At 55.3% G+C, this 25,903-nt stretch overlaps 1 protein-coding gene across 1 annotated transcript; it reads left to right on the forward strand.

Moving 5' to 3' along the window:
• Positions 1-1,728: 1,728 nt before the first annotated feature.
• SGCA (sarcoglycan alpha) lies at positions 1,729-22,005 on the forward strand. The gene is made up of 10 exons (XM_030541636.1): positions 1,729-1,796; positions 3,442-3,576; positions 4,780-4,934; positions 5,475-5,547; positions 5,874-6,072; positions 6,508-6,670; positions 8,281-8,489; positions 9,185-9,211; positions 20,613-20,799; positions 21,795-22,005. The coding sequence occupies exons 1-10, from the start codon at positions 1,757-1,759 to the stop codon at positions 21,825-21,827; spliced, it is 1,221 nt and encodes a 406-aa protein (XP_030397496.1). The 5' UTR covers positions 1,729-1,756; the 3' UTR covers positions 21,828-22,005.
• Positions 22,006-25,903: the final 3,898 nt, after the last annotated feature.

Here is a 25,903-nt window from a genome sequence, read left to right on the forward strand (position 1 = left end):
CTTGAATCACCACACAGAGAGGAGTGTTACCTTCCCCCTCCCTTCTTCCCGCTCACCCAGAGGCCCTACAGATTCAAGCTGCGTGAATCTAACACAAACAAAAAAGTTTCCTGGTGAGTACAGCCACAATTCCCTTGAACCTTAACTAGGAGAAAAAAAACAAACAGGTCTTAAAAAGCAAAACTTTCTTTTTTTATTAAAAGAAAAAGTAAAAGGTTTATCTCTGCACTTTAGATGGTAAAAAGTTACAGGGTCTTTCAACTTATAAACAATAGAAAGAAACTTTCTCCAGCAGAAACACAATTTAAGCTACTTCCAGCAAGTACACATATGTAAATGAAAAAAAAACAAATTAAAAGACTATGACTGCCTTTTCTTACCTACAATTCTGACTAGATAAGAGACTGTAGCAGGGAGATTGGCAGAAACCTGGTCGCACCTCTAGTCCCATCCAGGACCCAGAGAGAACAAAGCCAAACCCCAAACCCACAAACAAAGGCTTCCCTCCCATGAGATTTGAAAGTATCTTGTCTTCTGATTGGTCCTCTGGTCAGGTGTTTGGAGTCCCTGTTTGTTAACCCTTTATAGGTAAGAGAGACCTTAACCCTTAACTATCTGTTTATGACACCACCGGACAGAGGGAGTGGCTGCTCTGTGCACCATGCCACCACAAGCCAGCCACGGTAAGCAGATGAGCCTGGGGCAGGTTCACAGGGAGATTAGAGGAACAATCCAGCTGGAGGCAAGAGATGGCCTCTGAGCCAGCACAGCACCGCGGGCAGGATCCTTAGCCATGCATGCAGCCGGGGCTTGCAGGCTGCATGGCCAGGCCCCCTCTCCCTCGCAGTGCCATCCCCCGAGCCCGGCAAGGGCCCCAGGATCCCGGGCACAGCAGAGAATCAAAGCAGCAAGTGGCGACTCTGTCCTGAGACAGCTGGTGCGTGGGAGGTTTTACCTGACCGGGAGATCAAGGGCTCAGCGGGAGGAAGAAAGGATGGGGGGAGGAGAAGGCTGGGAGGTCAGGCAGACAGGGGCCCAAAATGTGTCTGGATCCAGATCATCAGTCGCCCCTTTCTCCCTGCCCCGTACGAGCGCAGGCAGGTCTGGGTCATCCATGGCAGAGGCCCTGGGCCCGCAGCCAGACCACCTCCACCTGTAATCCCGTTAACTCTTCCAGGCTAAGCCGGGGCAGGCAGGCAGGGGGCCTGCTTGCCTGGGTGGGGGGTGTGTGTGAGGGGCTAGCAGGGATTGCTCTGCCCAGGAAGTTGCCACTGAATCCGGCCAACAGTTCTGCAGCAGGTCCCCTCATTCCCAGGTGACTCTTGTGAAAACAAGGGGGGTGGTTGGGGCAGTGCCCCTCCTGTGCCCGCTGGCTGCAGCATGCTCCTCCACTCCGGGCCCTAAACTGGCTTCGCTCGCCCTCTCTGCCGCCTGCTGGCTCTCCCCTCAGAGGTGCCAGGGCATTGCTGCTGTGTGGTGCAGCCTCTGGCACTCGTAGCTCTTGGAGAACAAGGCGCTGAGCAGTCAGGTTAATCAGCTCTCCTGTTATAACCCCCTGGGCACACACCCCCTGGGCACATACCCAGGGGCACCTGGCTCCCCTGGGGCTGTTAGCCAGACCGTCAGCTCTGGAGCTCGGTCCCAGCTTGTCTAGACTCCCCCCACCCCATCCCTCCCTCGCCTTGTCTGTCCTGACTGCCTGTCCCTGTCGATCAGAGCGTTGGTCTGGCTGGATTCCCAGGCGAACGGGGCAAAGATGGCAGGACGGAGGCTGCTGTGGACTCCTTTCCTTATGGGCAAGTAACATTCTCTCTCTGCCCCAGGGTTTCTCTGCAGCGAGAGGAGGGGGGGGGGTCTAGCTGTGTGGCAGAGCCCTGGGGCTCGGGGGGCTGGGGGAGATATGCCAGCAGCCAGCCTAAAGGCCCAAACAAGGAGAGGAAGGGGGTAGGGCAGGCTATTCTTAGAGTGAGACATGGTGCTCAATACAATGCCCTTCCCTAGGGGCTAGGGGTACACAGACAGATACCCGCCCTGCCGCTGGCCCCAGCCCGGAGAGCCACGGGCGACTAACAAGGAGAATCCAGAAACTCGGACCAGCCCAAGCAGCACCAGCTAAAGATAGCCAGAGGCGCCTGTGTCCCAAGCTGCAGATGGAGTGGGACGGGTTTGGCTTCCATACAGGCCAGGTCCATCCCCCGTCCCCGCAAGCTGGAGAGGCAGGAGGTTTCTGTGGGAAGGTGGCGCAGAGCCAACCGAGTTCAGAACCAGCTGGCGGCCTGAAGCGGGGTCTCACTCTAAGCTTGGGGGATTCTGGCTGGGGTCCAAGCTCCCCCCCGGGGCTCGGGAGGGCCTATTTGGGGGGCTGTTATAGGGTGACGAGGTGTCTGGTTTTCAATCAGAACACCCAGTCCAGTCGGCGGTGCTGTGGAGCTAAGGCAGGCTAGTCCCTGCCTGTCCTGGCACCGCACTGTGCCCCAGAAGCGGCCAGCAGTCCGGCTCCTAGGCGGGGGCGCCACGGGGCTCTGCATGCTGCCCCCGCCCCAAGCACCGGCTCTGCACTCCCATTGGCCAGGAACCGCCGTGGGGGCGGTGCCTGCAGGCAAGAGCAGTGCACAGAGCCGCCTGCTGTGCCTCCGCCTAGGAGCCAGACCTGCTGGCTGTTTCCAGGGCGCAGCGCAGAGTCAGGGCAGACAGGAAGTGTGCCTTAGCCCCCCACCCCCGGCCCCCACTGCGCCGCTGACTGGGAGCTCCCGGAAGTAAGCCTGCGCCCCAACACCCTGGGCCAGCCCTGATCCCCCCAACCCAGAGCCTTCTCCTGCACCCCAAACCCCTCATCCCCAGCCCCACCCCCAGACAGTGCACTCACTCCCCCAGCCCAGAGCCCCCTCCCGCACCCTTAACCCCTCATTTCTGGCCCCACCCCAGAGCCCACACCCGCAGTTAGAGCCCTCACCCCCTCCACACCCCAGCCCCCGGCGCCAGCCCAGTGAAAGCGAGTGAGGGTGGGGGAGAGCGAGCCATGGAGGGAGGGGCAATGTAGTGAGCTGGGGACAGGGCCTTGGGGCAGGGGGTGTGGCCTCAGGGAAAGGGCGGGGCTAGGGTGTTCGATTAGAAAGTTAGCAACCCCAAGGCTGCTCCCTCCCCCTGGGCTCTCGAGTTGGGTGTTTGATCCCCAAGTCTCTCAGGGCTTAGAAGAGGGAGGTGCCGAGCAGCTCCCCCTTTGACACAGAAGGAGGGGTCAGCGTGCCCAAGATCACCCAAGCTCTGTGGTCTCACAGGCCCCAGCCACATCCACGCTGCCACACCGTCCCCCCAAACTCATCTGGCTGGTTGCCCGTTGCACCCCTTGTCTCCTCCTGGCTGGACCTGGGGAAGCCCACCTGGCCACAGGACGCTCACATTCCACCAGGCCGCTGGTTGTAACCCCATCCCTCCACGCAGCCGTGTTCCTGGCTGGGATCCTGGCTGCTCTCCCCGATCGGAACGTCTCCCCGGTGGCCGGAGCCATCTTCGTCCATGAGCTGAAGAGGGAGCATTTCCAGGGGGCCTTTCCCTCCATCCGCAAGAACTACAGCGGTGAGTGAGTGCGCCAGGAGGGTCTCACAGCCCCATGCCCGCCCTGGCCCCATGCAAACGGCTTCCTGCATTCCTCCTGTCAGCTCAGCCTCATAACTGGCCCAAGAGGAGGGCTCTCCACCGGGAACTGGGTCCAAAGGTGGCTGCTATCATCTCTGTCCACCCCCAGCATGGACTGACCAAGCAATAGGACTAACAGCAAATGTATAGATCAGCCCTCCATGTACCCCAATGTCTAATCTAATCTATCACCATACACCTCCCATCTAATCTATCGACATATCCCATTATTAATCTAATCTATCTATCTCCATACACCCCCAATATCTAATCTATCCCCATACACACTCATCTATCTATATACATATCCCAGTATTAATCTAATCTATCACTAGACACCAACCAATATCTAATCTATCTATCCCCATACACCTCCAATATTTAATCTATCCCTATACACCCCCAATATCATCTGTCTATCCATCCCCATACACACTCATCTATATACATATCCCAATATTAATCTATCACCAGACACCCCCATCTATCTATCCTCATACACTCCCAATATCTAATCTAATCTATCTATCCCCATACACCTCTGATATCCATCTATCCATCCCCATGTACACTCATCTATCTATCTACATATCCTAGTATTGATCTAACCTATCATCTAACTTATCATCACCATACACTTCTCTCTGTCACCATACATACATACCCCAATGTCTGGCTGGCTGCAGTATCTCTCTCATATACAGCAATCTACCATTATTATTGCTCATTCTGAGTAGCTCTCACTCTGGGTCAGGTCCTTTCCAGCCATTCAGGAAGGGCTGGTCCCTGCTCGGAGGCGCTCGCCGTGGAAGGACAGGCGAACAAGCCGAGGATAGGGAAGGGGACCAGCATCTCTCCAGCTGTCTCCCTAGTCACCCCTGGGAGTTCCGGGGGGAGCGGTGCACATAGCAATGCAGGACGTGGCTCCATATACGAGCCAGGCTATGGGGTAGGAACTGGCTCCATGGAAGGTGCCATCGCTGATGGGGTGGTATGAAAGTTGGGATAGTGCCTCCCCTGTCTGCCTCTCCCCAGCTCCCCTCCCTTCTCCCCAGGAAGTCCACTGGTACTGATTTTACATGGAAGGCGCCCAGATACTGTGGTGATGGGCAAACCATGTGCATGTGTAACGGACCTTTTCAGAGATCCCGTCCGATACCCCCATCACCTTCCATGCCCAGCTGCTGGGACACCCCGACCTGCCCAGGTGGCTGCGGTACACCCAACGCGGGCCGTACCGGACAGGCTATCTCTATGGGTCACCCACCATGAAGGACGTCGGCAGGCAACTCATCGAGGTACGGGGCCGGTGCTGACCCCCGCAGAGCCCAGGGGCGCTGGGTGCTGTTGGGAGTAGTGTGAGCATATGGGGCTGGAGGGGGGTTCTGGTGGCCTTGGTTGCCATGTGTGTGTGTGTCTGAGGGAGTAAAGACCGATGTTGCTGGGGGCGGGCGGTGCCTGGCTGTGTCGGTGTAGCCATGGGGGGCAGTAAACGCTTGGTAATCTTGACTAAACCTAACACAATAAAGCTAAACAGCTCCAAAGTCCTATGGAGACCTGAGCAGGCCGCAATCTGGGGGCTCCCTTCCTTTTATGCCCAGGGCAGCCCCCTATTGACCAGGCTGCTGGAGATGCTGTCTGGGCATTCGCGAGCTATCTCCCCACTCAAGGACAACAGGGCAAACCCCCTGGAGCTTGGATTTCTCTGCCACCTGCCCGTGCCTGCCATTTCAGCCAACCTCCTCAGCAGGAGATGGCCGAAGTGGGACATGACCTGGCCGGTGGCCATTTTGTTCCATGCGAGGATCCGAAACAATTTCTTCTTCTCCATATGGCAGGTGACGGCGTATAACAGACACACCTACGAGACTGTGCGGCAAAGGGTCATCTTCACCATTGTCCCCGCCCCAGGTAACGCCTCCACCTTCCCTGCCGTCGCTACCCATACCCCTTTCCTTGCAACCAGCTTATCCCAGGTCCGTCGCCATCCCCTCACCTGGGCAGGGCAAGGAGGAGCCAACAGCCCTGACCTGATGGTGCAGCGCTGGACCCATCTGCCAGGTCAAGAAAGTGATACCGCCCAGCCTTCCCAGTATCCACTGGAGCATGCCCCTTCCCCTAGACACCTAAGCATGATGCCAGAGGTCCTGGCCGTAAGACTCCAAGGCCTTTATGAGGTTGCTGCAGATCCAACCCCAATGTCTTCCCAACGGGGTTTCTCTGCTCCCTCATCGCAGACACTCAGATGCCGTACCAGGCGGAGTTTTTCGTGAAGAACCGAGACGTGGAGGAAGTGCTGCCGGCGGACGCACAGAAGCAGTTCCAGCAAGCCCTGGACATCATGCTGGAGCAGAAGGACTGGAGTATCATCAACATCACGTCGGCCTTGGACCGAGGAGGCCGTGTTCCCCTGCCCATCGAGGGCAGGAAGGAGGGGTAGGGAGAGGGACCTTTCCCATAGAACATCAGCTATGACGGGACAGACAATAAACGACCCAGTGGCTTTCATGGCTCTGTTCCTCCTCGAGGTTGCCCAGTGCAAGGGCTCCCGGGGGCCCCCAGGCTGGCCCTTCAGCTTACACTTCTGGGACACTCCTTAGAGCCAGGGCTTGGTCCATGGGGCCAAAGGGTTCCTAGGCTGGTTCTACCAGTCAGAGAGCTCCCAGACTGTTCCCCACAGCCAAGGGGCTCTCGGACTGTTCTCCACAGCTGTGGGGTTCCTGGACCATTCCCCATGGCTAGGGGGTTCCCAAGATGCTCCCCACAGCTTCTCTAGCTGAGGTAGGCTGGGGCGGCCAGGACCAACATTCTCGCGAGCTGTTACACCTCTTCCTCCCACCATTCCTGTCCCTCTGTGCATCTTCTCTCCAGGGTTTACATCAAGGTGGGCTCCCGCAGGCCTTTCTCTGACTGCCTGCTGGAGACCAAGTCCTTCGACAACCAGTTCCGGTGCAGCTTGGATCAGCAGCCAGTCATTCCCTGCTACGACAGCTTCAGCCCTCAATTCAGAGTCGACTGGTGCAACATTACCTTGGTGAGGGGCTTTGACAATGTCTGCATTGGTCGGGGTGTCTCGCATCCACCCCTTACTACTGGGGCTGGGGAGGGGGAGAATCGTGACCCGGTGAAATCCATGGGAGTTTTTCCACAGATTTCACCTGGGTTTCCTAGACACCCTGCCCCAAAGCTGGCATCCCATCTTAGTGCACTAGGAGATGCCACCGATTACATATCTCTGCGCAACAGCAAAGGTGAACCTTAGGACCTTGCACGGTCAATTGATCGGGAATTGTGCTGGGAATCAGGAGATTTGGTTCTGTTCCTGCCTTTGCTACTGACCTGCTCCGTGACCTCAGGCAAGTCTCTTCCCCTCGCACCCTTGTCTATTTAGGCCATAAGCTCTCTGGGGCAGGGGCTAGCTCTCACAATGGCCTAGTCCACACACAAAGCTGCACCTGGTTTAACTAAATAGGTACCTTTACTTAAACCGATGCAACCTCTGTGTGTAGCCTGGCCTTTGTGCATCTGTACAGCCCCTAGCACAGCAGGGCCGTGATCTCAGTTGGGGTCTCTAGGTGCTGCTGGAAGCCAAATGCCAGGTCTCAGTAAAAGGGAGGGCGATGCTGCGCAGAGGGGTGCTTTACGCCGCAGCGGGATGCTAGCCACGGAGAAAGAGGAACTCTGTGCAGTGTAATAACGAATCAAACTGTCGTGTTCCCTGGAAATCCCCAGTAACTCAGCTCCCGAATGCATAGAGCCAGCCGCAGTGCTCCTTTCCGCCAGCAGAGGGAGGGGGCTCCTTTGGAGAAGGCTGGAGGGGTTGTGGGGGGGCTCTGCCAGGCCCTCATGCAGGGTCTGAACCATGGGGCTGGCACACTCTCATTAAGTCCAGGGGTGTGGGGGGGGGTGGCAGGGGATAACTGCAGATGCTTATGGGCAAATCCCCCAGAGGAGTTGATAGGAAACTTTCCCCTGGCTGTTTGGATCCCGATCCACTTTATGGGAATTGATAGGATGTTTCACTAAAGCTCTCCTCCTGCTGCCTAGCAACCATTATTATTATGGATCTGTATTAGGGCAGTGCCACCTAGTGGCCCCAACTCAGATGAGGGCCCCGGTGGGCCAGGGGCTGGACCCACAGTGTGAGTGGCAAAGGACTGACAGCCAAAGGAAGAGTCGAGCCCTGTTTTACAGCCGGGGAATGAATATACAGGAAGATGGGGGTGGCCAGGGAGTGTGCAGCATCACTGGGGCACATCCCTGCTCTCCAGAGTCTCAGTTCACTGCCTTAACATCAGCCCACCATCCTTTACTTCCTAAGTCCATAGTCATTTCTAGGGATCCTGAGAGGTCTCATCTCTATTCAGTCCTCCATGGGGGAGGCTTCTCTGGTTTCACACCCCTGCTCGCCTCTCCATCCCGGACCAGAGAAATCCCATATGGCTAGAACTCATTTCTGTGCAGCGAGGCCTTGGCGTGACTCAAGCCCAGAGAGCCTCACATTGTTCTGCTGGCAGGGAGGGCTACCGTCAGCCTGTATAAACTCTACTTCCAGGGCAGCTGCCAAGACGGCTTCCCCCCTGAGAGACCACAATCGATCCTGACGGTGTTCTGGCTGCTTCTTTCTCTCCTCTCCTCCTTCAGGCCGATCTCTCCAGCCTCAGCATCACGGAGCGGGTGCCCGTCTGGGGCGACGGGGTGCTGGAGGATGGCAGTGAATACAACCCCCCCACGGACTCCCCGGAGAAGGCATTCTTGTCTGACTATCTGCTGACCATCTTGCTACCTCTGCTGGTGGCCCTCCTGCTCTGCCTCCTCCTGGCCTACATCATGTACTGTAGGAGAGAGGGCGTGTAAGTTGGGCAGAAGCCCCTGGAGCCAGGAAATGGGAAGGGATATAGGAATCAGATGGAGACCCCCCCTTCTCCCATCTGATTGGGGTGGTCAGGACTTCCCAGTTTGCTGATGGCTGGAGCCCCCTGGGGCTGAATGAAATCCACCCTTGCCAAAGCACTTAGCACCCTAAGGGCTGCAGTTGTGCCTAGATTTACAGCTGGCCCCTATGCTCTGGGATGAGTTTCCCCCTCTCTGGGAAACTGATCATGCCCCCATCTGTCATGGTGGCGGGGAGAGAGCTCAGCTCCTGCAGCTCATCTTTTGTCACATCTTGTGGCTTTTTACATACTTTTAACAGCTGAGCTAATGCTGCAGGTAAATTTCTTGGCCCAATTGTTGCAACAGCCCCCCTTCAGCCACTTGTGCCGTAGGACGATCTCCACTAGCTGTGAGCCGTACTGGGGCTATGACACACAGCAGCTCTGAGTCCCTCCAACAGAGGGCAGCGGTGCGCACACAATTCACTTCTTGCTGTGGTTCACGTGGCTGGGGCTGGCCAGGCTGGCTATAAACACTTGCTCAAGGGTTATTTAAAGTTATGCTTTATCTCTGCTGGGGCTTGGTGGCAAAGTGGGTTTAGCTAATGTCAATTTTAAGCTCAGCTGTTGGCAATATCTCATGACCCCGTTCACCTTTCTTTCCCCCCTGGTAGGCACAAAAGGGATCTGAAGACTTCTGAGTAAGTGATTCAGTGCTCACCATTGTGTCTGCATGGGTGTGGGTGAGGTTTGTGTGGCTGATTGGTGCGTGTGTATGTGCCTTGTGCGGGGTACGCTTGTGAGTTTTCCGCCTGTTTGTGTTTTAACACATTTCCAGGCTTAGGCGTTTCCTGCGCTTCCTTGCCAACGTGCAGGTGAGTGTGGGCATGTGTTTGGGGGGTTGTTTGTGATTGTGTTTGGTGGGTGTGGGGTGTACACATCAAGTCATGTACACACCTGGGAGTTTTTTCTCCTCCCCCCTCCTATCTCACAGCTGTCACATTGACGTGACTCCTGAGTGCGAGCAGATCCAGACATAGGTCCCTGCACTGGCCTGGGCAGACCTCTGTTGACTGACCCTCAGGGCAGGTCCATGCAGCTTTCAAACTTGGCCTTAAAAGGTTCTAGGCTTGTCCCGCTCCCAGATCCCACTCCCATCACCTTAATTCACTGCCTTCCTCTGCAGGGATGAAGGGTCATATAGATGAATAATTACTCTTACATTTCTATTGCCCAATTCATCCCCGTGCACTGATACACATCGGTAGGAGGTTGCATGGCGCACCAGTGAAATGCAGCCACCTCTGGAGTGGAACGCGGGAGCCACTTAACAGCACATGCAGCCATGGTTTAGGACAGGAAGTGCAGGAGGCTGCCAGTTGAAGCAGGATGCAAATCCACTGAATAGGATTTTGGGAAGAGCACCAGGGCTAAATACCCAAACTCTTGTGAGAGGTATCAGGGGATCGTTAATGAGAACAAATAGCCGCAGGCCAATGGCTGCATCTGAATAGAGGAGCCATCAGTAGCAAAGTCTCACCCTCACCTCCAGGACGAGCTCACACAGGAGAGCACCACCTAACTGCATCATCATCAAGGCTGGTAGATGGTGTGCTTTGGATGCCTGCCATGAGCCTGGCCTAGAGGCCTTGAAGGGTAAGTCCACCGTGTGTCAGCTGATCTGGGCTCATGGGGCTTGGGTTGTGGGGCTAAGTTTGCTGTGTAGATGGTGGGGCTCAGGCAGGAGCCCAGGCTCTGGGATTCCACAAGGGAGGGGGGGAGGGTCCCAGAGCCCAAGCTGCAGCCCCAGCCTGCCCCTCTACACTGCAATTTTATAGTCCAAGTGTTTGTTGACCCAGGCCAGCCATGGCTGTTTTACTGCAGTGTAGACATAGGTCAAGGTCCTACAGGACCTCACCCTGATCTGGCACCTGTGTCATTCCTCCTCCTTCACCAGCTGCTGTCAGGTGGGTTTCAGACTCATTCCCACCCTTCATCCATCCTGGGTGCCAGAGGCTGAGCCTGGCTGTGAGAGTTGAAATGCAACCTTGTATTCATGGCGGTGCTAGAGCTCTGGCTTCGGAGGTTCTCCCTCCCACTTTGACCAGCCGCTGGCCAGCATCCTGGCTCCCTGGGAAGATCCCCCAGCACCAGCCTTCCTCTTTCTGCCAGGCTTCCTTCTCCCAGTCTTTGGGGGGCCTCCCTTACTGGCACTGCTTTCTCTTTCTTCTTTCCCACCCTCTTGCCGATTCCAAAGGAGCCCAAAGCTCCTTTGCCTTTCAGCTGCTGCAAGACTCCTTTGGAGACCAGATTCTTGAGCACCCTCTAGAATCGGTGCTTGTTCCTCCTCATGTGGTAGTTGGTGGCTGCAGTTATTGTCACCCTTTAGGGAATGGCCTGAGCGCCCCTTGGACATGGCTACAGCTTCCACAATGAGCTTGGAGACACTTTGACTCAGTCGTTTGGAAGGGTTGGCACTAGCTGGCTGGCTGAAGAGCCTAGAACGCGATGGCTTGGGCTGGTTAAGGAGCCTAGAACCGGATGGCTTGGGCTGGTTAAGGAGTCTAGAACCGGATGGCTTGGGCTGATTTGAAGAGGAAGTATCAGTTTTCTCAGTTCTCTGAATCTGGCTTATCTGAGACCGGAGTGGCTGCATCCAGGCTGACTGACTCCGAGGACGGGACCTGAGAAGACTCACTCGTATCAGTCATTTTGCTCACTGCTCCTTGCTTGGTGGGCTGGCAGCCAGAGGTCTTTCCTGCCTGTTTACTGTGTATTTTCCAGCCTGAGGTGCAGCACCGAACCCTGGAGTGAAGTAGGCAGCCTGGTCACTCCAGCTCCAGCGCTGTGCAGATCGGCCTCGGTTCAGCAAACCCAGACCCTGGCGTGGGCTGCACATTCAGACCCATTTCCGCAGGTCCTTGGGTTTAATTTCCAGGAATCTGGGTTAGGAGAGGACCCAGGAAAGCAGCTAATTCACCATTTCCTGAGTGAAAGTGCTGAATTTTTGCAACTACTTTTCAATTTTGGCTCCTCACAGGCTGACTTGGAGATCCAGGATCCTGGCTTGACTGCTGTTTTCTTTGAGGACTTTCTCCCTCTAGGTACCTGGGAAAATGGACTCAGCTCGATCCCTCCAGCTGGATTCCAAAAAGTTGGCTCCCAGCAATCAAGTCAGCTAGTTCCATGCGAGGTTGCTGGCCTATCACAGGTATCCCTGGGCTCCAGGACAACCTGGCAATAACCATGACAGCAAAACTGGGCCGGTTGTGATGTCAGAAGGACCCTGTAATGCCTCTGTGTGTGTGTGTCCCCATATCGCGATTTTTCCAGACTGTGATTTAGAGATTTGAAGGATCTGCCAAGATGTAATTTGTCCAAATGCCCTTGATTTCATTGAAATGCTGCCCAGCAGGCCCATGGGCATGGGGTTCAAGGCTCTCCTGCTGCTTGCTGTGGAAGTTATTCTTATCCAGGGGTGACAGAAGGGAGCTGACAGGCCCTGTCCTGAGTGTGTGTCTGTGGATATGGGCTGGAGCGGGTCTAAGTGTGTCTGCAATGGACGGAGCGTCCCCAGAGCAGGAAGCTACTGCGCCTCTGTCAGAGAAAGGGGACCCAATCCCTGACATGCCAGCCTGGTCCTCAAGCCAGCTGGCAGCAGGAGCCAGCCCCAGTGCTCATGTGATCAGAATCCTGGGATAAAGGCCAGCGGGTACCTCAGCATCCCGGTCTCTGCCTCCCAGAGGGCATTGCACCCAGCTCCCTGAAATGGGCGGGGAGGCCAAATCCCTGGCTAACCAGGACCAAGTGAACCTCACCAGGCATTTTGTGCCACAGCAGGTGAATCAAGTTACAGCTGGTTCTCATTAATGTGCCCACGAGGTAATATAGTTTACCAGAGCCTTGATAGCAGAGGGATGGGCAGTCTCTAAATACCACTGACAGACTGAGGGGGAGGTAGGCACAGAGATGGGTAGGAAAAGCTCTCCTAGGATGCAGTGTGGGCGAGCAGCAAGAACACTAGCTTGGGACTCGATGGACCTGGGTGCTAACTCTGGCTCTGCCAGTGACTCGTTGCATGCCCTTTGGTGAATCACTTCCCCCGTTTCTCCTCCCGCTTTAACCTGCAATCTGACCAGACATCTGTTTGCCTTCCTCCATGCTGGCTCCTATGCATGGAAGCCCACCCCAATCCAGGTTCTCTCGCCTTCAAGTCCTTCCGTAAAGGGCACCTTTTCCCTTGGGGACTATCAATCCCTACTTTTGCAACAACCCAGCACACCCTCTTTGATCACCGCATGTTGTTTGGGCCTTGGTCCTCTGGCTTATTGGAGCGACAGAGGCCTGCAGAGCCGAGGGTCCCTTGCCCCATGATCAATGCAGCAGCTCGACCAGCAGCAAAGGGGTGCAACTTGCCCACCCCCATAGCTTGGGAGATGTAAAGGGATCAGAGCCCCACGTGGTGTAAATACATCACCATTCCTTCAACCCCTCCCCCTCTCTTCTCCTGGTGGCAGGTTCCCAAGGATGAGCCTGGACATGGGGAGTGTTTAAATACAACCACCATTTTATTTCTCGCAGGAGTCAACCTGTGGTAGGGGAGGGTCTATCCCTCAGGCGTTGGCTGGCTGCTGCCCCGCGTGGCTGGCTGACCGCTTGGCTTCCTTAGAAGATCCATCGTCAGCAGCTGCCCTCTTTCAGCCAGGCTTGTCGCTGCTATGCCGACCTTGAGGGGCCTCTGTCTTTTCTTGGGTGCCTTTTTCTTCTTGTGCCCCGCACTCATCTTCTTGGCCATCTCCTTGCCGATCCCAAAGGAGCCTGAAGCCCCGGTGCCTTTCAGCTTCTGCAGGAGTCCTTTGGTCACCAGGCTCAACAGCACCCTCTTGAAGTGGGTCTTCTTCTTGGCCATGTCGTAGCCCATGGCCATGATTATCTTCTTGAGAGCCTGCAGGGAAAGGCCGGTGCGCTTCTTGGAGGTGGCCACAGCCTCCAGGATGAGCTTGGAGAGTCCTTGACTCAGTGGTTTGGACAGCTTGGCGAGGCTGGTGCCTGGCAAGCTGGATGGTTTGGAGATCAGGCTGCCCGATGGCTTGGTCTTCTTGGGGAGGCTGGAACCAGACGCCTCAGGCTGTTGGGGGTTCTCATGGGTCTCTGCCATTGGGTTAGCTGAGCCTATGTCAGCAGAACCTGGGGCTTCTGGATCAGGGTTCCCTGAAGCTGGGGTGGCTGAATCCAGGGGAAGAACTTCAGAAGGGTCTTTTGCATCATCCATTTTGCTTGGTATCCTGTACCCCCCTCGTGTCCCAGTCTATGGTCTGCCCCTTCAGACCAACTAAATGTCTGTATTGTCTGTGTGTTCCGGGTTGAGATGTGGGACTCACCAGGTGGCTAAAACCCTGTCGTCCTGCTCTCCCTGGACCGGCTCGCCGTGTGTTGGCCCTGCTCACTCAGCCCAGCCTCTGGCTTGAGTTGCGTGTTCAGCTTTTAACAGCACTTGGTACAAAAGGATTGGCTTCCAGAGAGGACCCAGGAAAAGCTGCACCCAATGGTTGCGTTTGAGGATGCACTGATTCTTAGCTCTGGCCTTACAGTCTTCACCTGTCTTGTCCTGGCTGCCTCACACCTTTTCCCACCAGGTACCCACCTTATCTGACGCACCGTGCTGGATTCTGGGGTGTGGTCAGTGTGAGCGAAGGTACAGGGCAAGCAATGAGCTATAAGGCCCAGCCCACTTGGCCACAGCTCTTGGGCTGCTAGAACATAGTGGTTGCCGTGAGAACGGAGCTTGGTACATTGTGAGATCGGGCGCACCCTGTGATGTCTGCATATGGGTGTGTCTGTGCATGGGCACCCTTGTATAAGAGCGGGGTAGTATCCCTTTAAATAGTTTGCAAGCCCGCTAGCGGTGCGCACTGTGTTCTGGTTACGTAAAAGGATAAATGGACACAAATCAGATATTAGGAATGGCAATATACAAAAACCTGTAGGAGAACACTTCAACCTCCCTGGCCACACTATAGCAGACCTTAAAGTGGCCATCCTGCAGCAAAAAACCTTCAGGACCAGACTTCAAAGAGAAACTGCTGAGCTTCAGTTCATCTCCAAATTTGACACCATCAGCTCAGGATTAAACAAAGACTGTGAATGGCTTGCCAAACACAAAACCAGTTTCTCCTCCCTTCATGTTCACACCTCAACTACTAGAAGAGGGCCTCACCTTCCCTGATTGAACTAACCTCATTATCTCTAGCCTGATTCTTGCTTGTATATTTATACCTGCCTCTGGAAATTTCCACTACATGCATCTGATGAAGTGGGTATTCACCCAGGAAAGCTCATGCTCCAATATGTCTGTTAGTCTATAAGGTGCCACAGGACTCTTTGCTGCTTTTACAGATCCAGACTAACACGGCTACTCCTCTGATACTTGTGTTCTGGTTGTTAGAAGCAGCCAGGTAGAACATTGCAGAATGATTGGCCCTGCCCAAGCCAGCCTGCCATTCGTGGGGTCTGTCGCAGTGTTTCCTCTAATTTTTCCCCAAACATGGGCAGAATGAATTTTGTTATGTGCACCAATATAGTGTGACACATCACCTCCATATTGGTGCACATAACATTCACGTGGTGGAGGTAGGGCCAAGGGGTTCAGAGTGTGGGGACTCAGGGTTGGGGTAGAGGATTGGGGTGCAGGGGTGTGTGTGAGAGGGCTTTGGGGTGGGGCCAGGGATGAAGGGCTCAGGGCTGGAGCACAGGGGTGAGGGCTCCAGCTGGGGGTGCAGGATCTCGGTTCTCAGCTTTCTCCAACCACAGCAGCACCTGGGCTGGGGGTGGGGTGGGATCAGGGGAATGCACCAACACCCAGCAGAACTTGGAAAGGAAGATTCCAGCAATGGATGTTAATGATCCTCGCAAGACCCCAACCCTTCAATCCCAGCATCCTGGGCTTGTAGGCACAGGCCTGCGTTCGGCCATAACTCTCAGACTAAAGGGCCACGCGCTTGGGCAAGTCATGGGTAGCAGGGATCGAACCTGGGACTTCTCAAGCTTAAAAGCATGAGCCACCTCAGCTTGAGCTACCAGCAGTTGGGTGCCAGGGTGCTGAATGCAGCAGGGCCAGTGCTCAGGGAAGGAAGCGACCCCTTGCACTGCTCAACAGCAGTGTTAGCCAGAGCACGTCCTGAGTGAGCCTGGCTTACACCCCACAGATCCACTGCCCCTAGCCACAGCAGCCCTGGGATTTCCTGGCGGACCGCTCACAGGCCAGAGCCATCCCTGCTGCGCAACTCCACCGGGGAATTGGCTTGACCCAGGGCTGCCTCGGGAAACTCAGCCGCCCCCCTCCAAGTCAGCCAGACCGTCCCGCACCCAGAAGAGGTGAAATGCAAACAGCCACTTTACTGAGCTCTGCTTTCAGCTGGGCTTGAGGGGGCTTCACCCCTCCCATGGCTGCCTACTGGAGATGACCAGACCTTGGCCACCTTCTTCCTCTTCCCAAAGCAGACCATGGAAAGAGTCTCCTTGGTGGCCTTCTCCCCCTTCCTGGATGCCCCCTCATCTTCTTGGTGGCCTTTGCCCTTCCCCTTGGTGGCTTTTGCAGCACTCAAGGCCTGAGTGCCTGTCACCTTCCTCAGGAGCTGCCGGGCCACCAGCCTCGCCAGCACCTTCTTGAAGCGGCGTTTGTTTCTGCCTGTTGCCATGGCATAGCCTCCAGCCTCAAGGGCCTCCTGGATGGTAGCCAGTGGAACGGGCGGCTTGGAGTTTGCCACGACCGTCAGGATGGCCTGGGAGAGGCTGGGACACCTTGGTTTGTGCTGCCTGGGGAGCTTTGGCCTGCAAGCCCCAGCTCCAGCAGAGGAAACGGAGCAAGGCTCCTTGCCAGAGGCACTGTGGCTGGTCATTTTGCTCCTTGACCGAGTGTCCTTTGCCCCTCAGGGGCAGAGCTGCCCGTTCTGCCTGTTCTCAGGGTCTGTCTGGGCTTGAGGGACGATTGCTAGCCTTGAAATGTTGTTCTGGGTGTTGGCCCTGTTCGCGATCACTGCAGCTCGTTGACTTTGCTGGTTGGTTTCTCGCTCTCACCGTTTGGTCCTGTGCCTCCTGGCTGGGTCTGGCCCCCGGCTCGGCTGCTGCCGTCTCTCCGGGCCTGGTTCCCCAGGGGAGCCCTCGGTCCGGGCTGCTCTGAGCAGGCAGGCGATGGGCAGGGTGTGGCTAGCAGGGAGCTGCACAGCCGTTGCCACCCCAGCCTATGAACCCCGGTAACCACGGCAGCCCACCTGGTGATGTCAGACTAAGTACCCTCATAGCCCGGCCCCACTGGACGGGTTCCCCATGGGGTGCTTTAGGGAGGGACCTGTTGATTTCACCCTCCCACTTGTTGATTTCAGTCACCTCCGCCCTGATCCTCCTCAGCATGCCTGAGCACAGGAGTGTCCGTCCACGTTCAGCTCTGTGCTGGGGGGCCCTCTCTGCCCTTGGGGGGGGTGGGAGGTGGATCCTTGGAGACCTGAGGACTCCTCATCCCCTACTTCAGTTCCACTCACTCTCCCAAAGTGATCTGGTCTCAGGGCAGGGTCTCCACCTTGGGACACAATTGCTCCAAGTGTCCCCCAGCAGCTGTACTCAGAGGGGTGAGAAATCGGATCTTTCTCTTCAGCCCCATCCAAGGAGTTGGAGCTATTCCGGTCTCTAAAGGTTTCCATGCTGCCCTCATCCCTGCAGTATATGAGCACCTTCCAGTTGGGCATTCAGCAACGTAGCCAGCATCTGTTACGTGCGGATCATGTCCCCCCCCGGGGAAGGAGTGTGTGGGGAGCGGAGGGTTCTGTTTTTGTAGGGTTGGGTCTTTGAAATGCGTGGGAAGGCAGATGGGAGCAGCGATCTGCACCTTCCACTCCAAATGCCAGGTCGCTTGGGATGGGCCTTACCTCCTGGGGGAGTTCGCTCCACAGGCTGGGACCAGGCCCTCTCAAACACCATCTGCCCCTCTGGGTTGATCTGACCCCCTCCTCCCCTGGGTGTTCATAGAAGAGAAGTGCCCGAGCACATCTACGGACTCCAGTCCACCTGGTTTCTGTGATCAGCTCTTTGGGCCTGAGTCTACAGCATCATGTACCCCAGGTTGGTCTCCCATCCCCTCGTAGGTGTGACTAGATGCTACTTAGTTCAGAGCCTTATAAAGGCCCCAGTCCCAGGAACACAGGTTCCATTCCACCACCACCCCTTCCTTTCTCCGAGGTTTCAGGTGCTTTCCCACCCTTCATCCCTTCTTGGTGCCAGAGGCCGAACCTGGCCGCAGGAGAGTTGACATGCAATCTTATATTCATGGCAGTGCTACACCCCTGGCTTGGAGGTTTTCCCTCCCACTTTGACTGGCTGCTGCTCAGCCTGGCTGGCTCCCTGGGAAGATCCCTCAGCACTAGCCTTCCTCTTTCTGCCAAGCTTCTGGCTACTGCTCTGCTCCCAGCCTTGGGGGGGGTCTCCCTTTTTTCTTGGGCACTGCTTTCTCTTTCTTCCTTTCCCACCCCCTTGCTGATTGTGAAGGAATCCAAAGCTCCAGTGCCTTTCAGCTGCCACAGGAGCGCTTTGGAGACAGGTTCTCAAGCACCTTCTGTAAACGGTGCTTGTTCCTCCCCACGTGGTAGCCAGTGGCTACGATAAGCCTGCAGAGAAAGGTTAGAGTGCTTCCTGGCGGGTGGCTACAGCCTCCAGAATGAGCTCGGAGACACCTTGACTTGGTAGCTTGGAAAGGTTAGCAGCAGCTGGCTGGCCGGAGAGCCTAGAACCTCATGGCCTGGGCTGGTTGTGGAGCCTAGAACCTGATCCTTGTGCGGATTGGAGAAGCTGGAAAATGATGGGGGATTGGAATTACCAGCATTCTCAGGTATCTCTGAACCTGGATTAACCAAGGATCCAGGGTGACTGAATCAGAGGAGGGAACCCAGGAAGACTCACTTGTATCTGTCATTTTGCTCATTGAGGGCACTCTTGAAGGCCAGATGTGGCTGGTAACCATGGGCGCTGTGATGTCATAAGAACCGTGTGTATATGTGTAGCCTTAGGTCAGATTTCCCCATGTTGGACGGAGGCCTATTAACCCATTAACAGAAAACATCCCCCTGTCCCAGGCACCTCCTGAGTCCTGACAGGTCACTCCACCTAGCTGCCACCTCTGGGGTGGCACATGACAGCTGTTTAATGGCACTCAGCAAAGCTACATGATAGTAACGGCAGGGGAGGAAAACACTGTACCCACTGAACGTGCAAGAGGAATTTATAAATTCATTCTGCCTCCCTAATTTGGGCTCAGGAGAGCACAGCCAGCTTGACTTGTGCAAATTATGCTACGAGACCTTGAGTGGCCTGAAGCCGGATTTCCCTTCTTCTCTGAAAGAGGAGCAGCCTGCCCTCAAAGCACAGGGAGGGACTCCAGTTCAAGATGAAACGGGGAAGGATCAGCCAAGTTCCCAAGCACCAGTTCTGTAATCCTGCAGAGTTCTCCCCACCCACACAAGGGGCCAGACTGCTGCAGAGGGCTGGGAAGGCATTCAGCTCCCAGCTTCCTCCCCTCCTGACTTTCCTCTTTGCATCTCACTTTGAAAGGATTCGCCCAGACACGGGAGAGCTTTTAAATACCCAGATCCCTTTATTAAGTCTCATTTCACAGCGGAGCCCCGGCAGGGGATGCAGTCCCTCACTCGGCGGCTTGCCGTTTCCTGCCCTGGCGGGCTGGCCGGCTGGCTTTGGAGGACACGTGTTTGGGTGCCCTCCTCCTCCTGGGCGTCTTCCTTTTTTTGCCAGCTCTTTGATCCTTCTTCATATCTTTCTTCTTCTTGCCAGCGCGAAAGGAGCCTGTGGCACCCATCCCAGTCATCTGCTTCAGCAGCCCTTTGGAGATCAGCCCCTTGAGCACCCGCAGGAAATGGGTTTTGTTTCTCACCACGTCGTAGCCGGCCTTGGTGATTATCTTCTTCAGGGCCTCCAGGGAGAGACCTTGGCATTTCGGGGAGGTTGCCACAGCCCAAAGGATGAGCTCCGAGACGCTGGGGCTGGCATGCTTCGAGGTCGTGGGGGCTCCTGGGCTTGTGGTTGACTCTTGGGGCTCTGAGCCCAACGAGGACCCCTCGCAAGGTTCACACAGATCGGTCATTTTGCCTTCAGATTGGAGCCACTCCCGGCTGCCTTGTCCTGTTTCCCGCTGGAGGTGCAGCCCCAAATGCTGGAATGACACAATGTGGGGCAGCTGGCCCTGGCGTGGCTCTCTGGGTTCTCCTCCTCTGATCAGGCTCTGAACGTTCACGCGGAGTCCTGTTCCCGGGGACCCGCAGCTCAAAAGACGCAGAGGACCCAGGGAAAGCGTCTGTTAACAACCCCTTTATGGAAGCGCTGGGTGATGCCCGTCACACGCGAGGGCTTTAGCTCCTCACGGCTTGGCTCAACGGGGCCTGTACTCGATTGCCTCTCTTTAATGCTGGAGGTACCCTTGCCTTGTTCCTCTGCTCCCCAGAATCAGGCCCTCTGGTTCCTTGCACAGAGGAGGCTGGGCAGGCAGTGGTGAGCTCCAAGGCAGAGCCCACCCCTGGCCCCGACTGGTAACCGTGGTAGCACAGCCCGGTGCATTGTGAGGTCAGATGGGGGCTCTGATGCATGAGCGTGGCCCCACATGACTGGTTTCTCTGCTGGTCTGTCCGTGCAGCTAAGGAATAGTCAGAGATTTTAAAGAAGCAAAGCGAATTGGAGTTCAAATCCCATCTGTGCTGTTCCTGCAGAGCTCACCTCAGACATGCGCATGTGTGTGTGTGCGAGAGAGAGAGAGAGAGAGAGAGGAGAGAGAGAGAGAAGCTCTTTGGGACGAGGGCCATATCTTTGTCCTGGATTTGTACAGCACCGTGCACACTGGGGTCTGGGCCCATGATGGGTTCCTAGGGGCTACCGTAATACACCTAATACATAACGTACAGTGCTCTTACAGGAGGGCCCAGGACTAGGTATCCAATGTGCTACCAAATACAAAAGCAATTATTATTCCCCCTCCTCTCCCACCACTGACATCCCCTGTCGCCTGGCTAATTGTGTCCTCTCTGCTCTCTCCCATCTCTTGGTCGTCAGTGTCCAGATGGTGCATCACAACACAATCCACAGCAATACGGAGGAGCTGAGGCACATGGCCAGCAGCCGGGACGTACCCCGCCCTCTCTCCACCCTGCCCATGTTCAACGTGCGCACAGGCGAGAGGATCTCCCCACTGCAGGGCCGTCAGGACAGCGCCCACGTCCCGCTCATCCTGGCCCCAGCAGTGAGTGTTCCCCGCCTGCCTGGGTCAGGCCCACCGAGTGGGTTTGAGAATTGATTGGTTGGGTTGGGGGCAAAGCTGTGGCCTGAGGCAGGTGGCTCCTCCTCTTTAAGGGTTAAATTGCTCCCCCTGGGCAGTCAGTGGGCTGGAAATAGGGGGAGCCAGGGGAGAATCAGGCCTCCCGGGCTTAGTTTGTCATTGCTCTGTGGCCTCTTCCCCCCAGCAATGAGGCTGCAGGGCAGGTGGAAGGGCTGCTTGGGGAACACCCCCCAGCACAGGCCCTGTCTTTCAAATAGGGGTGTATAGGCCTCATGGGTGGCCCCTACTGACTGATGGACTCCAGGGCTGTAGCTACGCTGCCTTGTCAGCACATGTGGGGTTGATAGGATGTAGGGACCGACTCCTTCTAGGGCCAGGCGGGCAGTTCAGCCTCTGGGGTCCATAGAGACCTTGGCCTCTCTGCTGGGGCAGCCAGCAAGGGGGTGGGAAGCTGCTGTAGTCAGGTCTCTTGCTCAGGAGCAGCGCCAGGCTATTTGGCACCCTAGGCTAGGGTCCTTCTACGGCTCCCAGTCCTCAGGGCACTTCAGCGGTGGGTCCCGGAGCGAGTGAAGGACCTGCTGCCGAATTGCCGCTGAGGGCCACAAAATGCTGCCCTTCCAAATCCTGGTGCCCTAGGCAATCGCCTAGGTCGCCTAAATGGAAGCACTGGCCCTGCTCCTGCTTCCTTTGGACTAAAACGCTGGATGAAAAGTGTGGCTGTGAAGGCTATTTGAGAGCTGGCCCTTTAACGGAAGGCAGGGTGGCCTAATGATTAGCACACAGGGCTGTGCAGTAGGGGTCCCAAGCTGTAGTCCCTGAGCCACCGCCTGGTCATTTCCTGGCCTGGCTTCCAATATGTTACCCAGGCTGAGCTCTTCCGGGGGGGGGGGGGGGGGGAAGATCTATCCCGTGGTTAAAGCAGTACTATATTAACAGGGCTTTTCTCCCCTTCCCCCCAGGTAAGACCAACACGGGGCACTCCTGTCTCTTGACTCCAGAGGATGCGCTGCAACCAGCCAAGGAATCTTTTGTTGACTGGGGAAGATGGGGAAAATCTTGTTTTTCCCCTGTGAGAAATAGAGGAACAGGTGGGAACTAAAGAGATCAGTGTGTCCCCGTCCCAAGCAGGAGAGAGGCGGGGAAGTAATAAAACAGCAGTGATTGATTAAAACACCAAGCACTGATTCATTAACGCACGTTTTAATATGAAACTCTGTCTTTCTGCTCCAGGCAGCTGCTCCCAGATGCTGTTCCCCAGGAGATGGGTGTAAGCTGGCAGACCTTTTAGGGCGCTTGCCAGAACAGCAGTTAAGGGGTTAATATTGCCTGCCGCCATAAGGACCTCAGCTAGGGTCACCAGATGTCCCAATTTTATACAGACAGTCCTGATTTTGGGTCTTTTTGTGCAATCACAGGCACCCACCTTTGCACAACAGTGCCTTCCCACCCCCCAAATGGCACAAGGATAGAAACACGCTCATGCAGCTGGGTACGTGGGGACCACGCCATGGTGACCTGGCTTGGGAAAACTAGCTCTTCTTCTCTGTAGCATGGAGCTGGGTAAGGTATTGAAGATCACAGAGGGAGTATCTAAGCTATATAGACATGAGCCAAGATTTCTGGAACCTCATTAGCCAAAGCAGAGGGCTGAATGGAAGAGAGAAACTGGGCCTCCAATGGGGAAGTGGACTCTCTCTGTATAGCTAGCAGCCCGTTTGCAGTGTTGTTCTAGCCATGTTGGTCCCAGGATATGAGAGACACAAGGTGGGTGAGGCAATAGCTTTTATTGAACCAACTTCTGGTGGTGAGAGATATAAGATTTCAAGCTCCACAGAGCTCTTCAGGTCTGGGAAAGGTACCAGAGTGGCACAACTAAATACCAGCTGGAACAGATTGTTTAGCATAAGAGTTAACACATGTTGCAAACACCCTTCATGGTGAAGTGGGCAGTTAATATCTTGTAGTCCGAGGCCAAAAGAGGGCTAGTGGGTTACAGATTGTTGTAATAAGCCATAGTTAAGGCTGTGTTTATGTCAGGGAGGTCCGGCGACAGGTGATAGACCCTGAGGAGGTTCCCCTCAGGGTTCCAGTGACGGGTGATGCTCGGCGAGCCATGGCAGGGGTGTCCCCTTTTCTCTTTGGGAAATATGGTCACCCTGCCGCAGGCAGAGGGAGAATCCCACAGCTCCGAGCCACCACAGTAGGGGGGGGAAAACCAGGGAGCCGCAGCAGCAAGAGTCAGACAGGTCACGGCTTCCGGGAATTTTTGTTTCTTGCCCATCACCTGTCCTGGACTTTTACTAAAAATAACCATGAAAAAAAAATCTTAGTTGTGTGGCATGTTCAGCCCGAGAGCTGGTGGAGAAACAGAATTTCCATGAGTTTGGGAAAAAATTAGTTCCAAATTGGAACAAAACACCAAATTTCTAAATTTCCAGCAAAAGAAAATTTCTCAAAACCCTTTTGCTTCGTGTCAGTTGTAGGGGTTGGCTTCCTTCTGCTTTGATCACATTTTTTAAAGCATTTTACAAAACCATGTCCCATCAAATCACTCATAAAATGCTAAAACATTTTAAATGCTCTTATCCAAATGCTCTGTGTCTATCCCCCCCGCCCCCAAACAAAATTGTTAAAAAGTGACAGGATGTTTTGATTTTGATGAAATGGCATTTCCCAGTGGAAAAATATTCCATGGGAAGATTTCTAACCAGCTCTGTTCAATAGCAGGCCAAATTAGTCAGCCAGACGTGTGTCAGGTTGTTTGCTAGATGGGTGGGATTTCTGGAAAAGCCCAGGGTACATTTGCTTTTAGGGAAGTCTCTCGCTCACGCTCCTTGCCCTCCTTTCCCAGCTTGTAGTCCTACATCAGCTCCATCCTTCCCTTAGACTCCGAAGATCAGAGAGCCTGGAATAGGGAAACCCAGCTAGACAGGTGTTTCAGAACCCACCCGAATCGTATACCCTCTCCCAGCCTTCCCTTTAGCGTAGCATTCAGCAGAGGCTTTGTGCCGCATTGGGGTGACCCACTTCTGCGTAGCGAGGAAGGTCTTCACCGAGCAAAGGGGGTTTCAGACCCCCAGATGCTGGCCCCCCCCTGTTAATCATACACACAGTCATGCTAGCAAGATCCCAGGGCTCAGTCACACACAGGAGCACAGACTCACAACCAGCCTCCCACCTGACAAAGCTTACAACGAGCCACACCACAGAGACTCACAGGATCCCAACACATGACTAACCCTCCTTCCCCCCAACTCCTAGAAGAAAACAGACTCACAAGCACACGTGGAAACACAGACTCACAACCAGCTACGGACACAGACTCACAAGCATACACGTGCAAAAAACAGATTCACAACCACATTGACCAACCTGACAACTGCACACAAGAACACGTATCAGAGGGTAGCCGTGTTTGCTGCTTTTACAGATCCAGACTAAGAGTCCTGTGGCACCTTACAGACTAACAGACGTTTTGGAGCATGAGCTTCGTGAGTGAATACCCACTTCGTCAGAATGCGCAAGAACACGGGCTCCCAAACAGCCAAACACACTTCTCTCTATTGAGCTCTGGTCCACATAAATGTCATTTTATAGCCCACCACAGATACATATCCATGTAATAAGCAACTCCCCCAATTCAGGTACCCATCTGCGACAACAAGTGTGCCTTGCCTCAGTTTCCCTTTCACTCCACCCAGGAAATGAGCACAGCCGCTCACTGTCCGATACGGCCTTGATTCACATGCACCCGTTCAGTAATTCCCCTAAACCCTTGTAACAAAACCCTTCTCCAGTTTCCACACTAACCAGAGAAAGATACAGCAGGATTTTCCAGGCCCCTCTCCAGGGACACCATCTCCAGCTCCCCACCCGAGAGTCAAGAGCAGCACTGGGGTCCCCGTTCCCTTCCTCTGACCCTGGGCCCCACTCTGGCTGCCATCAAGGAGACCTGCAGTCTCCTGACTCATGCCACAGCCCCCAAATCAGGTCTCCTACAAGACAGCTCCCTGCAGGGCTCCGCTCCCCAGGTCCCCCTGCAGGTTTGAGTCCTACCCCTGCCCAGGACACCTCTCTCTTGCTTCCAGGCTTGGCTTCCCCTCACTGAGCTAGCTTCCCCCTTTGTTCTAGGACCATTGCCCCATCCTTCCACCCAGCATTGGTCAGTTCTCACCTGTGGTTCTGGTCCAGGTCTCCTCTGAGCTCAGCTCTGTCTAGGCTCTTCTGGGGCTCTTTTCCTGGCAGCTCCAGTTCCCTGGCTCTGAATTGCCCAATCTCCAGCCCAGGTGCCCTCTCTTAAGCCTAATTAGATGGGTCAACTGACCAGACACAGGTGCACTGGCATCTCCCTGCTTAAAGGCCGGTGACCAACCATATATGAACACAGATCTCTAGCTCCCCACACACACACACATGCAGACTCACAATTTCCCCACCACACAAGAACTCAGATTCCCAGACAGCTGCAAACCTACACCCCCCCCAACACACACCACACCACAGCACAGACTCACAGCCACCCCTTATCCAAACTAGGCTATCTCACACACACACGTACCCAAGACCAGACTCACAACCACCCCCACCCGCGCCACAGGCATCTCCCCCAATCTATCTTCGGGAACCCAGACTCAACACAACCACAGGCACATGCAAACAAGGACATGCACTCGCAACCCTCCCCACAAGAAGACGGACTCAGAAGCATCCGCACATGACAACACTGCCTCCCCAATGCAGACTTGCTCACACACGCACCCTGCGTTCATATACAGGTGTGTAGCTGTGGCCGGCTATCAGCCAGGTATTGTATGTACAGATATCTCCATTTTCCCAGCCCTCTGCTTAGAGGCTCTCACTCCTTCAGGCATGCAGCCTCCCCAGGCTTTTCTCTGATCCCCCAGCAGCGAACACACGTCCTTCCCTCTGGGCCGGCTTTCCCTCCTTGCTTCTGAAAAAGACCCTCTCACACCCAGCAAATTGCTGCAAGACTCCCTCATCTCCGAGGCAACTCGCCGGACCTCGTCAATTCCTAACGCGCTTCCAGGCCCCGGGCCATCACTCAGGC

The sequence above is a fragment of the Gopherus evgoodei genome, chromosome 23, assembly GCF_007399415.2.
Source record: "Gopherus evgoodei ecotype Sinaloan lineage chromosome 23, rGopEvg1_v1.p, whole genome shotgun sequence".
NCBI lineage: Eukaryota > Metazoa > Chordata > Testudines > Testudinidae > Gopherus > Gopherus evgoodei.

Excerpts from the sequence above, each read along its gene's own strand:
- SGCA (XM_030541636.1), top strand. The coding sequence starts at position 1,757 with ATGGCAGGACGGAGGCTGCTGTGGACTCCTTTCCTTATGG. Across the intron at positions 6,671-8,280 it reads ACTGGTGCAACATTACCTTG|GCCGATCTCTCCAGCCTCAG; the intron begins GTGAGGGGCTTT and ends CTCCTCCTTCAG. Across the intron at positions 20,800-21,794 it reads CGCTCATCCTGGCCCCAGCA|GTAAGACCAACACGGGGCAC; the intron begins GTGAGTGTTCCC and ends CCTTCCCCCCAG.